Source organism: Phoenix dactylifera, unplaced genomic scaffold (genome assembly GCF_009389715.1).
Source record: "Phoenix dactylifera cultivar Barhee BC4 unplaced genomic scaffold, palm_55x_up_171113_PBpolish2nd_filt_p 000919F, whole genome shotgun sequence".
Taxonomy (NCBI): Eukaryota; Viridiplantae; Streptophyta; class Magnoliopsida; order Arecales; family Arecaceae; genus Phoenix; species Phoenix dactylifera.
The window spans coordinates 126,257-144,481 of record NW_024068279.1 but is presented as its reverse complement, the minus strand read 5'-3'; the positions used below and the strand labels follow the sequence as shown (position 1 = coordinate 144,481).

The window sequence follows — 18,225 nt, the reverse complement described above, 5'->3', positions numbered from 1 at the left end:
AATATGATATATATTAATATATAAATATATGATATAGTATAATATTACAGTAATGTAATAAAATATTATTATAATATAGTAATATATCATCGTATACTATAGCATAATAATTTAATATAATATTAAATTATTTAATATAACATATCAATGTATTATGATATAAAGTAACATAATATTTTATTTATAGTATAATATAATAATAAAGGTATAAAATATTATAATTATTAGCGTACATTAATTTTTCATAATATAACATAATATTAAATTATTTAACATAATATATTAATGTATTATGATATTTTGGCTTTTGTGCAACGTCGAAAGGGTCCTGATGTAGTGGGATCGTTCGGATTGTTACAACCTCTAGCAGATGGTTTGAAATTGATTTTAAAAGAACCTATTTCACCAAGTAGTATTAATTTCTCCCTTTTTAGAATAGCTCCAGTGGCGAAGGTGCATTTTGCAGGCTTTGATTGATTTCCACCCTTGAATCTTAGATTAAATACGATAAAATTCTAATCCAACATTGCCGTAGATAATGGTATTAGGATTCTCAAGATAGCTTCCATATTAGGTGGTACGTATTCGAAGATCATTTTTGAATCCTTTTACTTCAGATTATGAACACCCAATCGGATTTGTCAAGAACGAGCTGACAACTACAGGGAAGCGCCTCTTAGGGGCCCAAAAGAATTTCTAATTTTTGAAGGAAATGTGCGGGTACTCCTCGTGAGAGTCCGTCAAAGCCTATTATGAAGTTGGAGCGCATTGTCACAATAACGGCGATAACCTGCACCTCTCAGTCGTAATGAAGTTTGCAAACTTTGTGGCACCCCCTCTGAGTTTTGAGTAGGCAGAACCATTCTGTTTTGGTTCTTCTCTACATTCGCCTCCCCCTCTGTTTTCGAAAGAATACGAAATAAGATGAGTCATAAAAAACCTTGTAATATAATATTATATTTATAGTATAATATAATAATAAAGGTATAAAATATTATAATTATTAGTGTAAATTAATTTTTCATAATATAACATAATATTAAATTATTTAATACGACATATTAATGCATTATGATATAATATAATATTATATTATATTTATAGTATAATACAATAATAAAAGTATAAAATAATAATTGGAAACAAAAATATCTTTTCTTGCACGGAAGAAAATTTGATCCACAGCTAGTGTTCTTTATTAGGGCTCCACCAAATTTTTAGGTTTATAAAAGGACAAAGTATGTAATTGTTATATTTTATTATAGATATTTTGGCTAAAAAAAAATTTCCGACAAAGCTCAAAAAAGATTTTTCGAAAAGATCTAAAATAAAGTTTCTCCCAAAAAGTTGTTTTTAGATTTTTTGGAAAGCTAAAACAGTTTTTCGAAAAGTATTTTTAGAGAGCCAGAAAGTACTTTTTGGCCCTCCAAAAGCTTCCCAAACGAAGCCTAAATTGTTTCAATAAGAACCAATTCAACACTTGTTACTTTGTACTTCTGTACCATATTTAAAACAAAACATGAGTCCGGTGTTCTTGGCACTAAGATGCAGACAGGAGAGGGTTGCCTCTTATTTTATTTTATTTGTGATAAGGGTGAAGCTTTTTTATTTTTTGTCTTCAGATCAACTGGAGTAGACAAGGAACACACTGAGACAACTAGGGCTCGTTTGGTTCGCGGGAAAAGAAGGGGGAAAAGTGTGGTCAACGGGAAAGTAATGAGATGCCTCTTGTTTGGTTGGAGTTTTCAAAGGAGAGAGAAGGGAAAGTTGTATTCCCATGGGAATGTGATTCCCACATTTCATGGGAAAGTCTTTCCCATGAGAAACATGAGAAAGTTACTTTCCTATAAGGTGGGAATCACTCCATTTTTACTTTTTTCCAAAAAGTCCCTTCAGCATTAAAGAAGCATTAAAGAGGTATTAAAAAACTAATTTTTATTAAGGGCATAACAGGAATTATATATAACTTTCCTAGGAAAGTGGATGGCCAACCAAACATAAGCACCTTGGAAATTTGTCAGTTTCCCATGGTCAACCAAACATGCCAAAAGTACTTTCCTAGGCATCCTCTTTCTAGGAATTTGTTTTCCAGGAATCATATTCCTGGGAAGGAAAATGCTTCCCGCGAACCAAACGAGCCCCTAGGGAGTGAATTCTTTATCAAAATGTCTGCTCAAAAATAGAATTTTTTAATCTGCTGACAGACAGACTTCTTTTAAAAATGTAGGTCTTCACCTGTTCTTGATAGAATTTATCAACTTCCTCCTGGTGACACATATTTGAAAAGAACTTGATTACAGTTCTAAGCAATGCAAGTTTGATTGCTTTAATCTCAAGTTGGTGATCAAGAAAAAATAAAATTTTTATAGTTAGAGATTGGCACAATTGACTTGATCTAGAATATGTCATTAGAATTTTAGATCATGACCACGATACCTGTCAGCCATTGATATTTTAGACAATCCAGGACAGCAATATCTGCACCATGACGATATCGTCAAATTATCCAGATTCCATCTTAAAAATTCAATTATGGATTTAAATTACATGTGAATTGGTCATGACAGAGCCATATCAGTGGTAAGAATTATTTTATATCTGCATTGAGAAACACCATCTGTATTCAATCAATAAGAGAGATAGCTACACAACTGCTAATAAGTGAATAATCTACAGAAGCCCGTGCCAGAAAGAGCTTTCTGATTGACAGACAAAACTTCTGCAAAATTAGAATTATCTAAATGAAAGACCAGAATAACTAATCATTGATCAACCCTGTTATAGAGCTTGTTCCATCAGCGATGAACATGGAATCATGGCCTGAGAATGCCATGAATGTCAAATGGCCACCAAATGCTGGATCCAAATGTTTGAAATCAACTGATAAAATTGCAAAAATGATGGTTTCTTTCTTTCCATAAAACCTTCAACATAATAAACTTGCCAGGAAGAACTTGAAGAACCGTTCAGACTTGGCGGCCCCGGCAGGCCATGAAAACAAGGCCCAGCCAACAAAACCAGTGACCAGAAAATCATTAATTCTTGTGAAGAGATGTTACAAGAAGCTTTACTCTCCTACAGTCATACCAAACCCAAATTTGTAGTCTTTCTTCCGATGATCAATCTGCAACATGCCCATCATGGATAAGAGATTAAGAGCAAACAAATGCCAGAGGATTTAATATTACCAAGATTGGGATCGATGCCAAAATTTGTTTATAAGTATTTCAAGGTGAACAAAAAGATATATACTTAGTTCACCTTTTTCACTTGACAGTGTGAAGAAATTAAAAAATATATATATTAAACTGGACAAGTACAATGGAGATAATAAAACTGAAGTTGTAGGAAGGCATCGAGTAACTATGCCATGCTCACCTCTGCAGAAAGAATAAAATTGACGCCCATATTAAGTCGCTCCTCAAGATAAGCAGCCACACAACCAGTGGAATCAATTTTCCCCCTTAAACGACACTGTAACAAAATTCCATGCAGATAAATGGAAAAAAAAATATTAAATTAACATTTATGAGTTCAATAATTTTAGCCATTTTGCCATTTACCCCCGAATTTACTGACGAGATATCAAAAATTTGAAGTTGCTATATATCTAAATCATGTCATCTTGATGCAGTAGCAAAAATGGGCATGACTCGCATGTTGCAAGTATCTTTAATATGTTTGCTACAAGTAGCCAGAGCACGAGTAGTTAGGTGACAAAGTACTAATAAGAGACATGTATTTTGCATGTCTTATTTGCACTAAGTTCTAGCATAAATTTGGAAGTTTTACGTACATTTTAAACGAAGTCCCAGTGAATATGACCTGCAAATAAAAGCAACTAATGCCAAGGTAAGGCATTTCACCAAGTCACTTATCATGGCCTCAAATCCTTTTCCATAAAAATAATCTGAATTTGTGACTTGAGACGAATTTGTAAAAGTGATGGTCATCGTTCAGTCCAGCAACCAACTCCCTTGGCAAGCATTGGACATTTAAAAGAAAAAAATATATCTGTTAAAAGAGGACGTATCCTGTAATCTTCCCCTCCCAACTTCCCTTTAACCAAACTAATAGTTATTCAAAAAATAAATGTTTGGTGGGAGTCCAAGATGAAAATACTAGCAGCAGTTAACAATAGATAGAGTTGCTTATGCAAAAGAAAGGAAGGAGGTCGCAATTGATTTCCATATACTTGATTGTCCAAGTCAGAGATTGGGCAATGAAGTAACAGCATCTGGATGGAGCGAGCCATTATTATGAAATTTAGCCATCAAGATAAAGAAATAATTATCTTCCATATGATAATTGAAGTCGAGCTTAGGAAAGGGATGTTTTTCTATAGAGAAATGTTGGAGTCTAAATTGGAAATTGAAATAACCATGACTGTGGAGTAATATGTGCCTTATTGCATGTCTGAGGGTCTTCGATAAGGAAGCATAAATTGAAAAATTAATGTTTTAAGTGTATTGAGGTGAAGGATCAATAAAACAAACATGTCATTCAGTAGAAAGGAAATGTCATGGATTTGTTAAATTTTATGAACAAATCTTAAATCAACCAACAATTCTTTGCCTTAGGAAATCAAAATTCTTATAGCCTAGTTTGTCCCTTGCTATATATACACAAGTGCCTCAACAAGGGCAACAAGGCTGTGTAATGCCAAATAAGACCCAAAGATGTCTGATAGAGCCCACAATGCCACTTATTCTTTGATATAGAATGAATACCAAATGTTGGACAGATCAATTTACTAAGTTGGAATATGTTTTAATCCCACACATTAAATAAGCATGAAATACATGGGCCTAGGATGTATGTGCAGAACAACAAAATTAACACGCCAAAGATTGCCAGAAGTATGAAACTTATTAGATGAATAAAAACTGAATAAACATACTAGAGACTAAAAAGATATGCAAGAAAGCGATAGCATTGTCTCAATTTTTAGATTTGAAAAATTACAAAATTATGCATTAATACAATTAACAATCATAAGGATGGTAAACTGCTGGTCGGATCAGGTTCGGGTATGGTTGAAATCATTTACAAGGCCCATAGGTCCTGAGCCGAAGCTGACCCGATCTGCTAGTGGGTCAGGAATTCTCTATCCAAACACGACCTGCAGCCAGCCTGCTGACCTGTCTCCTTAGTCCAAGCTCATCTAATTTTGGGTTTCATATTGTCCAAGTAGGGTATTGTTTTCATAGTTTGGGACTAAATCAGGACATAACAGAGTCGATGAAATAACAATATAGATCACAAATATGTAAACAAATATTGCATTCCAATCCAAGTTTTAAAACAAGCTAGCATGATCATTGACCCAATAGCTCGCACTCACCACATAAATCCACCACTTAAAGATTATATCCATACACACAAACATACATACATAAATACATATAAACATGCATGCATGCATGCATGCATATATTAACAAATAATATAATACGTACCCACTGAGTTGACTGGTTTCAGCGGCCCTGGCTCAAACAGGTTAGGATTAGCTAACCCATACCCAATCGGCAAACCCAACAGGACAGGTCGGGTAAACAGGGACTAGTGATAAAAATAAGCAGAGAGCATTAGATAAAAATAAGGCTCCAGATGGGTTGTACTGACCTAACCCTGTCCAGACCCTATTACACTCGATCAATCTATTTTTGGAGACTTGTAGATAGGATCGGGGTTCAAAACTTGGGCTTAGTTTGTAAATCAATCAGGTATGGATTTTCTATTTTATGACCAGATCAGAACCAACCCAACCCGGATAATATCCTGGTCTAATTTGGGTCAACAAAAAAAAAAAAAAACTCACCTGATCTGGATCCGATTCAGCCCACCCCGAAAACAAGAATTATAGAAATCCCCTTTTTCACCTGCAATGTCTTTTCAGTTCTTCAAATGAACCTTATTGTTCTTTGTTCATCTAAACAACCCTATCTCCTACCACCTACTTTCATTTAATTATAATTAAACATTTATCATTTGTTTTGGTGGATTCTTATTTACAATACTCTCAAACACATTAACACTATTTTGTTTAAAAAAAATATAGTTTGTAAACTTGCACCATAAGAATGCCACTTTCTTGGATCAAATAAAAAAGTTTTTTGAAAGGAAGTTCATGTTTAACTTGGTGTTTTAGTTTTGTTTTAAAAAGGTCAATGATTTTTAGTTGTACATAATAGACAAATGTTTGCTCAAACTATAGACCGATTTATCTAACTCCCGACCTAAACCCAAATATTTTTGGTTGGGTCGGGTCATACTTGACACCAAACGGACCTGAATGACTCATTGGGTCAAAATCTTTTCCATGAACCCGACCCGACATGATCGACCAATGGGATTGGATCAAGCTCTAAAATCAAAGACCCAAACATGAAACAGAATTGGGTCCAGGTGAAGCATGCCCTGGACCAACCCGACCCATTTGCAACCCTAGATAAAAAGGATACAAGGAGCATGGAAATGGAAGGCAGTTCTCAACATCTATAAAAGAAGAATAATCCTCAACAAACTTAGGATAAAGTACAGACAAATTGCAATTTCAAATTAAAAAAATAAAAGTCATATCTCTTATCAAATCCAGCCAAAAACCAAGGAACAAAATATTGAATAATGAAATCAGGAATTTGTTGAAAAATCCTAAGCAATTCATGACCTATGCAAGAATATTACCTTATTGGAGCATTTTGACTAGTTGTTTTCTTCTTGCAGTGATGATCAAAAAATTTATTATCAAAAATATGTTGCATTAAGAACAAAGTCTAAAAATGTCAATTCTTGTCACAACACATCTGCTGTCAAAAGTGTGCTTAAAATACAATGGGGAACGATTTTAGCAGGAATAGGCATATTTGTTACATAGAGATGCATGTTAAAGGTATACACATTCAGGCATCAATTGTCACTAGAACGTATAGGCTATAAGAAATGCTCCAAGAAAGAAAGCCTAGTCAAAACAAGAAAAGGTGGAACAAATTTGTAACCTCTTGTAGCAATAAAGATATGACTGTTAATAGCTAAACAGGGAGCTGTTAATAGCTTAAAAACCTCATAAGGGAAAAGGTCTTAGTTGAAGGCAGAAATAATCAGGATCTTTTAGTTCATTCTTGTGAATCTTTTATGTCCGTCGAGGATTCACCATGTCTTCCAGATTCATATTGAAAATCAATAGCACATTTGAAGTATCTGCATACATGCGACTCTGAATCCAGATCTTTCAAGAAGACGTGGAAGAAAAAGCATTTTAAGTTACAGTGAACAAAATTGTTTTACAGGCAAAATCTGCTAATTCGCACTTTTTAGAGAATATAGAGTAAAGATAAATAGCAGCTGGTTTCAACCAGAAATGACACAAATAATTAATAGGTAAACATTTTCAAATAGAAATAGAACCATTAAATAAATCATTTGGATATATGTTAATATCCCATATTTCAGATAGAACTGGAGACATTCTCTACAAGTCAAGATGTTGGAGTATTACAGCAATGGATATCTCCAAGACTGGACAAGATCAGGATAAAACCAGCATAAGGAATGCAATGATGCATATCCAATGGAAACAAAATGACAAAGGGCTGAAGAAATTTAACTATGCCGATATGGAGACTGCGGATTTCAAATAGGACCAAAACTAGAAAAGTGTAAAAACAAAATCATGAAAAATAGATTATCTACTAACTCAGAAAGTACAGGAATAACTTCATTCTATGATTTTTGAACTATAATAGCCACATATCAAGCAAATTTGTCTAGGCAGCTAACATGATAAGTAAAAGTATGGAATGATTAAGAGAAGGGTGCAAATTTAAAACAAGATGTTACCTGTCTAAGGATGTAATCATAACCAAAACTTGAAGTTACATCTCTCGTCATATGATTGTACATGAAATCAGATGCAAGGGAAACCTGCCAGACAGAGGTTCAGTAAATACAAGCTTATATAGTAAAAAACTAAAAACACGAGCATGAGATAAGGTTTTCCTCTGACTATCAGAAATATGACCTTCTCAGAAACCTTTTGAACATAGCTCAGTGCGACTATACCAGTGCTTGCAACTTGCCCTGTTGCAACCTGCACCAGATTGAATTAATATCCATCATAACATGAACCAATCAATCACTCTCCAACAGCATGACCAAAAATTTTTAAGATACAAATTTGCAATGTATAACAATTTAACTGCAATTCTGAAATTTCGATACCATTTAGCCCAATTATAAAAGTGTAAGAACAAGCAGATAGTGATATTATCAACAGAGGGATTTTTTATGCTTTTTTTGGGGGGGGGAGGGGGGAGGGGGAGCAAAATATGCAGTGTGGCATATTTTGCCACACTATAATGATAGAAACCTCTAGTGATGTCTTGGTGCGAACTGCAAAATATGCAGTGTGGAAGTCAAACAAGAAATTCACACCATTCATTACTTTTCCAACTTTTGAAAGCCTACTTGCACCAAATTTTAGTTACTTTGGAGCCTTTGGATACTTCCAGACCATGAACATATTGTGTCGAATGACATGTTAGAGAAAAATGTCCTCATGTCAATTTCTTATTTAAATTTCAAGGCATGACTTTGTTAAGTATTACCTGAATCCTTTATTTTACCTCTTTGATGGTAGTCCTACATTATTAACCATCTGGCAGTGAACTGAGCCTACTTGTCTTTTCAGACGTGCCCTTGACCCTTCTTGCTCTCCATTTTGCCTAGCAAGATGGCTTCTTTACTTCTGTCTATTTTTTATTAGTCTAAAAAATTCTTTAGAATGGATATCTCATCTTATGAAACTTCTAGTATCTGCGCTCTCGTCAAGGATCCACCTGATCCTCTCCAAGCCCACATACTTGGCGACCTTCAATCAACTTCCCTCACAATCAATGATATATCATGTTTGGGTATGGTTATCCATTCATTCATCCCAGTTACATTGAAACATTGAGCATAAACAATATATGATTCCCTTGTTTTCATATCTACATAGCTCCAACACTAACAGGAACTATACAACATGCATTAATCTTTTGCACATTGATTGTCTTTAGACTTTTACAAACGTGAGATCTTTAAAATAACTGCAGTTACCACTAATCATGAGTAGCCTCTAGCAGTGACCTTTCTTGCATCTGGCATGGCCTACATGCGACATGCAGATTTCTGGTGGCTTCACCTTATTGCTTTACATCACAACCAGCTCATGGTTAATTTGTCAACTTCATAATAATAAAATTGGTTAACACATTAGCAGCCAACCTCATCATCTTGCAAATCTAAATTGATGAATTAGTATGAACTGCAAACTTGCTCGAGGCATTCTTCAAAAGAAGAAGCACACATTCAACAACATTTCTGGGTCACCTTCATCATAGTATAAAATTTCCAATATTACGAAATTATCCTACATGATGCTTCTAAATTAGCAGGTTGCACACCTACCTTGTCACAATTATGATATGTTAGCCGTTTTTCGTCATCAATCACCTTGACACTTCTTTGTATTTGCGACCTCTCACAATGGCTCATTTATCCTTAGACATCATTTTACACATACACATAGATATGAGCATATGTATGTGTGTATGTATGTATGAATATCAATTATGCCTCAATTTGATATAGTATCCATTGCAGCACTTGCCCCTAGGACAACACAAAAGCATCCTAAAGTTTTATACGAACTAGTGAAGTTTTTAGAAGCAGGAGGGAATACCTTATTCATTGCAATTATTATTCAGCATCAAGCTCGTATTCTAAAGGCGCCTTTCACATGTTTCTGCTTAGAAACTAAATAAAGTTGGGTCTACCAAGTGTAACAGCTAACAGGTCATTATAAATTATATCTGAGAGTCATTCTAGAGCCAAAAACAATAAGAAGGATTGAAAAATAAAGGAAAAAAATCATGAGGCATGTCCTTCTTTAATTTCCATGCACCACCATCAGTATCACCTTCATCATAGTATAAAATTTCCAATATTACGAAATTATCCTACATGATGCTTCTAAATTAGCAGGTTGCACACCTACCTTGTCACAATTATGATATGTTAGCCGTTTTTCGTCATCAATCACCTTGACACTTCTTTGTATTTGCGACCTCTCACAATGGCTCATTTATCCTTAGACATCATTTTACACATACACATAGATATGAGCATATGTATGTGTGTATGTATGTATGAATATCAATTATGCCTCAATTTGATATAGTATCCATTGCAGCACTTGCCCCTAGGACAACACAAAAGCATCCTAAAGTTTTATACGAACTAGTGAAGTTTTTAGAAGCAGGAGGGAATACCTTATTCATTGCAATTATTATTCAGCATCAAGCTCGTATTCTAAAGACGCCTTTCACATGTTTCTGCTTAGAAACTAAATAAAGTTGGGTCTACCAAGTGTAACAGCTAACAGGTCATTATAAATTATATCTGAGAGTCATTCTAGAGCCAAAAACAATAAGAAGGATTGAAAAATAAAGGAAAAAAATCATGAGGCATGTCCTTCTTTAATTTCCATGCACCACCATCAGTATCACCTTCATCATAGTATAAAATTTCCAATATTACGAAATTATCCTACATGATGCTTCTAAGTTAGCAGGTTGCACACCTACCTTGTCACAATTATGATATGTTAGCTGTTTTTTGTCATCAATCACCTTGACACTTCTTTGTATTTGCGACCTCTCACAATGGCTCATTTATCCTTAGACATCATTTTACACATACACATAGATATGAGCATATGTATGTGTGTGTATGTATGTATGAATATCAATTATGCCTCAATTTGATATAGTATCCATTGCAGCACTTGCCCCTAGGACAACACAAAAGCATCCTAAAGTTTTTTACGAACTAGTGAAGTTTTTAGAAGCAGGAGGGAATACCTTATTCGTTGCAATTATTATTCAGCATCAAGCTCATATTCTAAAGACACCTTTCACATGTTTCTGCTTAGAAACTAAATAAAGTTGGGTCTACCAAGTGTAACAGCTAACAGGTCATTATAAATTATATCTCAGAGTCATTCTAGAGCCAAAAACAATAAGAAGGGTTGAAAAATAAAGGAAAAAAATCATGAGGCATGTCCTTCTTTAATTTCCATGCACCACCATCAGTATCACCTTAATCTCTCTCCAATCCCATATCTACACACACCGTGATTGAAAGTGATCTAAATATTAATCATCTCTAAGTAACGCTACTGATCTAGATATTAATTCCATGTCCCATTCTCTAAATCCCATCCCAAGAGTATTGACTTAAACCCACACAAGTATGTTACAGGTATGGGGTTGGGTATCGGAGACTTAAAGCATTATCCTAGATACAAGTCCCATGAGTATTGAATCCTAAACATATTGCAAGCCAATCTCTTCCTTATATGTCCCATCCTTTCACTTTGAGAGTCCCCATGCAGATTGGATTGTATTGGAAAGAATTACCATCGAGATCATGATTCTTCTCCCCCAATTTCCTGGTTTCACATCCCACCATACTCACCCTTAAAGAAATGTTCCCATACAAATGCCAAAATATTTCTCACATATCCTAGATTTGCATGCACACCATAATTTAGAAACAAAATACTCTCTAAATCAGTCATTCTCCCAGATAATGTGTGCAGAATTTTAAACTTATCTTAAATCAATCTTTTCCCCTCACACCCCGCCCCTTCTCACTTAGGGAATTCACATGCAAATTGGTTTGGATTGGGAAGAAATATTGCAATAATAAATGTGGACAGCTTTTTTTATGAGCCTAGAAGGACAACTCCAATGAGCCTTTGTGAATATTTGAATTTCAACCACATCACTACTTTGAATAGAAGCCTGATGGGTCCTCCTCTATCTTCAAAAAAAAAAAAAAAAAAAAAATCCTTTTCATTTCAGGTTTGAACAAGAAAGGAGTCGCCTCTTCCCTTGATTTCAACCTTTCCAACTCATTTTCCCGTTGTGTAGCTTCCCTTTGGTGTTTCTAGAAGACTAGTTGCCTCATATCCTAAGCTAATATCTTCGATAAGTTTTCTCAAAATTATGTTTGGACCAAGGAGTTCGGACAGTATCGGCACGTTCCAATGGTATTCACATGTTCCAATTGTACCAGCATGTTCCAACAGTATTGGCACTTTCCGATGCTACCAACATGTTCCGATGAAACCAGCATATTTGGACGGCACCATATCATTCCAGGAAGAAAATGGTATGCAAGATGAGCGTGGACACCTATTATCTCCCAAAAATGGGATGGACAAGGACACATTTTTTATTCTCTACTTCTATATTCTTGTTAATGACTATTTTAGTCCATCCTAACTGTTCCATATGGTCCCAGTCCCCTATCAAAAGAAAACTGAGAAGGGGCTAAAAAACAAGATTTACACAATTGGTTTACTACAATACATTGAAATTAAACCCTAAGAACAATGTTTATGGAATACATACTTCATATATACATATCATGCATTGTATATACTTCATTTGATTTATCGGTTATCTCTCTATTCGTATTTATTTTATATAGGCATTTCTGATCATTTAAGAATATGTATTTTATTTCTTGATTATGACTAGAATTTAACGAATGAAATTTGCCTAGTCTAATTCATCAACTATGATACTATAAAGAATTTTATTTTAAATGTAATGCACATATACATGCATATGACTTACATTTTTCTACTAGACCGCCCTTTCTATAGACAATAAACTATACCTTTGTTTTTATAGTGTATGTATGCATACATAGGCAAGTATCAATAACAATGTCATATTACAATTACCATTCATTTTGTCTGTTATAATGGCTCAAAATACATCAGATATTTCTTATAAGAAAGAGAAGCTCAAACTAAATGGTTGTTAATAGGATAACATGCAACATATTAATTGCGAGACACTGAAAGGGGTACGTCAGTCACGGGATTGTGAATTGTTATGACAAGCATATGGCCATAATACACCAGATGACGAAGTCCATCTGACTTAGGGTCAGTAATGATAGCTTGATAGATGTGAAGTGGTGTGGTGTTAGATTTGGAGTCTTTGGATGGATCACAGTTTGGCTTGGACTCGTGGAATCTTTCCCTCTTGAGACCTCATCGTTTGCTCCATCTTTGGACCACGCAAGCTTTAGCATACCCATTTATTCAAGAGATACTACTAGCATTCAAACGCGGACTTGATATTTACCTCTAGCTATATATTAAATATTACTCAAATAAAGTTTGATATTCTTGGGAGCACAAGAATATCTATGGAGTTTCACGATCAACGGAAGGAAGAATTTGTGTTTGATTCTTCGAAAGAGGATTAAATAGTAAGAGAGAACAATTTTGAGCTGGCATTGCTTCACCAATGTATAATCAACTCAGAAGTGATCCATCCATAAAGGAACTTCAATGATTGAGTTTTGCAAGTTACTTAGATGGGTCTTGATATCTTTGGCTAGGATGGCATGATCTAGTGTTGAGGAAGGTGGGACATAATCTTTTATATGGTGCCCTGAATTGAAAGTTCAATCTCAGGTAAGCACTTGATAACTTAGCATGGGATCAGTCTTAATAAGGTGACTTTGGTGATATGGCACAGACCACGAACGATGCTACAATAACACAGAAATTTCTAGAAAAAAGTTAGATAGCCAAGCTGTAACTATATCCTGATGCATATCATGCTGACAGCCTGGATTGGGTGAAGTATTGGTTCTTGGCAAAAGAAACAATAAAAAGGCTACACATCAGTTCTGTAACAAGCCATAGTTGATTTGGTGGCATGGTCCTCAAGTACTTATTGGCCAAGCAAGCATACCCATGTTAAGGGGCCAGGCTTGATGAGATGATAAGCTACAGGCTTTATAGAGCTGAGTAGGACAACAAATGGATTAGGTTAACCAATAACCAAACCCCATAAGGTCTAAGTCCAGCTTGATCTTTCAGATTCGCAAATTCTAGATCTAAAATAAAATTCATTTGGAGAAAAAAGAAAATCATCTCCAAAGTAGCTATTCAAGAGTCCAAAGACCTCACAGACCTTTTGTCCCTCCTATGAGTCTATGACCTAATCTGCAGACTGACAAACAGATCTAGAAATGGCCTACTTGTGGAATTTTTTTAGTTAATTCCTTCTATAGATTTCTCAATAGGGGAGGCATCATATGTCCTCTGACACCACTTCTATGAAAATCTTGGGCCCTTTGAAAACACCATGAAAATGTTTCTGCATGGGTGGGAGATGGGTTATTGTTTAAACCGGTATGACTTTATGAGTTTGATTCTTGGCATTCACAACTTTTACATTTGTTTTTTTAGTTCTGGTATCCACCTGGACCAACTGAGGCTGGTGGGTTAGGCAAGTCAACCCAATCAACCTGGCCAGCTGATAGATGCTGGATCAAACATGAAATTTTCATTCCACAGGTTCCGCATAGAAAGTACTAAAATTTTTATGTGGTTAGACCTAAAAGGCTCAATATAAGGGAAATGCATAATGAAAGGTTGGATTCATATCTTCTGCCTATGTTACCTAGACACTCTTATCCAGCTCCAAAAACCTAAGCCACATACATATTTGTCGAATACGTATCAAACACTTAGATACTTATGAAGTTCTGTGATTGCCACTTTTAAAGATTACAAAAAAGTCGAACCCTTCCAAAATGAGTTTGACCCTCCATTTCAAGGTTACAAGTATTTTTTTTCTCATTTTAGTGATCGACCAAGGATATAGATATTGAAATAACTTTAGAAGATGTCATTTTTCTTCCAATCTTAGTTGATTGGGAAGTTTAAATGAGAAACATGCATATTAAAAGACCTTTTTCTTATGTTCCTAGTTGATTTGGAAGTTTATATGAGAAACATGCATATTAAAAGACCTTAACAACTAATGTTTTATTTTTGATATTTAAATAAAGAAGATTAAAGAAAAAAATAGTTAAAATTATAATTTATCTTACATATCCTCGTATATCCTTTTTCCTTCTTGCTGAGTCAAGACACTTGGATCTCCATTCAAATCTGACTCTCCTATCTGTGTAAATGCAACACTATCTTTTGCTATCCTCTATGCTCTTTGGCTCTAGATTCCATTGATCACCTATGTCTTCTCTCAAATGCTATCTGGAGATTGACAAGATCCATGTGGAAGACTGACCGGTAGAATTTACACTTTCAAAGCTTTTTGGTAATGGCACCTGGCAATTGCTCCATCAAACCTTTGCTTCCGCTTGGCACCTGCTAGTGACTACATCTTGAACTATCTAAAAGGATAGAAAATAATAAAATTATTCTAAAAGTATCAATAGATAGCATCTTCGAGATAAAGGAAGCATTATCTCTACTCCTTTCTTGGAATCCTATAATCCATCCTAGAGCTCTCCAATCTTACTCCAAACTTGTATCTCTGCTTCTTTCTTCTACACCTATATTTATGCCTATTTAATCCTCCTTTTCTCAGCCTACTTAGCTGAGCTCTTATATACTCTGTTTTACCATCATTCTCTGGTGGAGTGAGTGGAGCTTCCTCCCTCAAAAAAAAAACAATCATTTTGGAAAATTAGAGTGGGCTGGGTCATATTTCTTTTTGCCCAATTTAGCCATGCTCAATCCAACTTATTCCACAATCCAATAAATTTGAAATCACTAACTCCTTTATTACTCGTCTCTGGTTAGTAGGTCGGGCAGTGAAACTATTTATTTGTAGGTGGAAACTGAATTAACTTTAAATTATAAAATTGCAGACAGCACTTGTGGTAACATTCCATGCCAATACCCTTTTTTTAGTTCTCCCTCCTTATTATTTGTTCAATTACTAATTTTACTTCTCAAAATAGAATGAATAGTCTACTTCTTTTTTAATCTTGCATTGGATCAATCTAGACTTTACACAATCATGGACCCAAATGCATTTGGTTGGGTTTGGATTATTACTGAAACCCACCCAATGACTTGGTGGGTCTCAAATATTTCCAATATAACTAACTAAACTTCATGAACTAATAATATGAATGTAAATAAGTTGAGGTTGAGCAAAGTAGGCCAATCTCAAGCACACTTGTTTCATAATCAATTCAAGCTTAAGTCAGCTCATTTAATTTCAAGTTGAATTGGAGCTGCTTGAGGACAACCCAAGGACCTGCTTTGATGTATATGTCTAGGGTTCGAATGCTGGTGCTAGAATCTCCAGTTCTCCACTATAAAAGAAAAAGAGAAGTAAAAGCAAAGAATGGTGTTTCCATGTAGAAAAGGTAACAAAAATTCCATCTTCTATATCTTTTAGAATGGATTTGAATTAATGTTTAATACATCAAGTCAAATTGATGATCATACCAGGTGCTTGACATTTTGCCCCTACCAGATATCACATGCAGAATGCAGGTAACATATGTTGCTGTGCTTATTTGATCTATCTACTATAATGACCAGCTAAGAGATAAATTAATGTTCTATCTTAAAGAATTCTATTTGGGAGTTGTCAAGCTTTATAAGTTTTACATAAAATTTGTTGATAGTTTAAAATTCATTCTCTTCTATGCACTACCTTGGTTACAAATCTTTTCTTATATCTAATTTAATATTACACATTTTTTAAGAAAATCAAATTTACATCCTTACTGAAGCTTGGACAAATATTTCATTATATCCCAATTTCATTCATAGGATTTGATTTTCACAGATTACAAGTTATAATGCATAGGATTTGAGATATTTTAACTAAAACCTAAATTCTTAAATATCTGAAAATAATTAATCATAATTAACTATATGTGTTGTTTCACCTAGAATTTGGGTTCAAAAGTATCTCTTTTTCTTATAGTCCATATATATTAACATATCTTTTTTAGTAGTTTTTGGAGTCCATTCTTCTCTAGAAGTCTAGTATGCTTAAAATATTTTAAAATCTAATTAGGGTTATTTTTGGAATTGAGAAATTAGGAAATTAAGCACTTTTGTATAGTTTAAGGATAAAAGGTCAAGTACTATTTCTCTAAGGTGGTGTTTGGTAACCCAAATGGGATCACTAAGGTGATCTTAGATCACTGGTGACCCTTATAGCGGGGTAATCTGATCCATGATGATCTAATATCACCGTCTTTGGTATGCTTTGTTCCAGTGATTAAAGATTCTCGGATATCCACAAGTAACCTATTTAGTATTCCATGAGAATCCAAGATTATTATCCATATAATGCCAAAACTATTCCTGATATATTCCATTAAAATATATATTTTTAATTATATAACAATATATTATAATAAATTATTAGTATATTCATTAATATTTAATTATTAATATATTCCATAAAAGTATATTTATTAATCATATAATAATATATTAATTGTTATTATAAAATTAATATTGTTATTTATACTTATAATATATTGTTATTTTAATACTAATATTTGTTTGATTAGAAAAATAAGAAAAATAGAAGTGATATATTAACTAATTTAATAATATCAATATAATGTAGAATAATATATTTCTATTACAATTTAAAATATAATTGAATAATAATATGGCAATAATATGATTAATAATATATTGAAATATAATATATATCATATAATATACGTAATATCAATATAATATATAATTAATATAATAAATATATTAATTGTATATTGACATATCAATTTTTCATGCTAGACTAAGGAGGATTTTTACTCCTAAATTTCAGCTCACGATCACTGTCTTAGGTGATCTTGGATGTCCATTCTCAAGGACAAGGCTGAATCGGACTAAACCACTCGGTGGAAAATCGGGTCAGTTTGGCTATTAGAGTCAGCTCGGACTCTGAACCGGCCGGAAAAGGTCCGAACCGGCCTGTGTCGGCCTGGAACGAACCAGAACTAGCCGGTTCCATTCGAACTCGATACGAAGAGATCATGCCAAAATTTTCGATTTATGCTTAATCTTATTATATGTTATAGATCTATGGATGATCTAGATGATGACATTAATATTTTTAATTTTTGCATTATATATAATTTTTAAAAATTTAAAAATATTTTTAGATTAAAAAATAATATATATAAATAAAAATTTTAAAAAATTGTAAAATCAGAAGCATATTTAGGGGCATACAAGCTACTCTTCAGTAAAATTTAATGTTTATTTATTCAAGTTTTGATGCGATCATGCACACAGTAGCCTAGGCCTAAATTTGAAAAAAATAAAAAGATATAGCCTTTAATGCATGTCCACGG

General features: G+C 34.0%; 1 protein-coding gene across 1 annotated transcript in view; it reads right to left on the bottom strand.

The window, feature by feature from the left end:
- Nucleotides 1–2,574: 2,574 nt before the first annotated feature.
- The window catches only part of LOC120107601 (mitochondrial import receptor subunit TOM40-1-like), a 28,168-nt gene continuing 12,517 nt past the window's right edge, over nt 2,575–18,225 (bottom strand). The window contains exons 8-11 of the mRNA XM_039120936.1: nt 8,021–8,089; nt 7,840–7,923; nt 3,379–3,474; nt 2,575–3,124 (exon numbers count right to left, since the gene is read on the bottom strand). Of these exons, the coding sequence (XP_038976864.1) occupies nt 3,068–3,124; nt 3,379–3,474; nt 7,840–7,923; nt 8,021–8,089 (306 nt within the window). The 3' untranslated portion in view covers nt 2,575–3,067. The remainder of the gene's footprint in view (nt 3,125–3,378; nt 3,475–7,839; nt 7,924–8,020; nt 8,090–18,225) is intronic.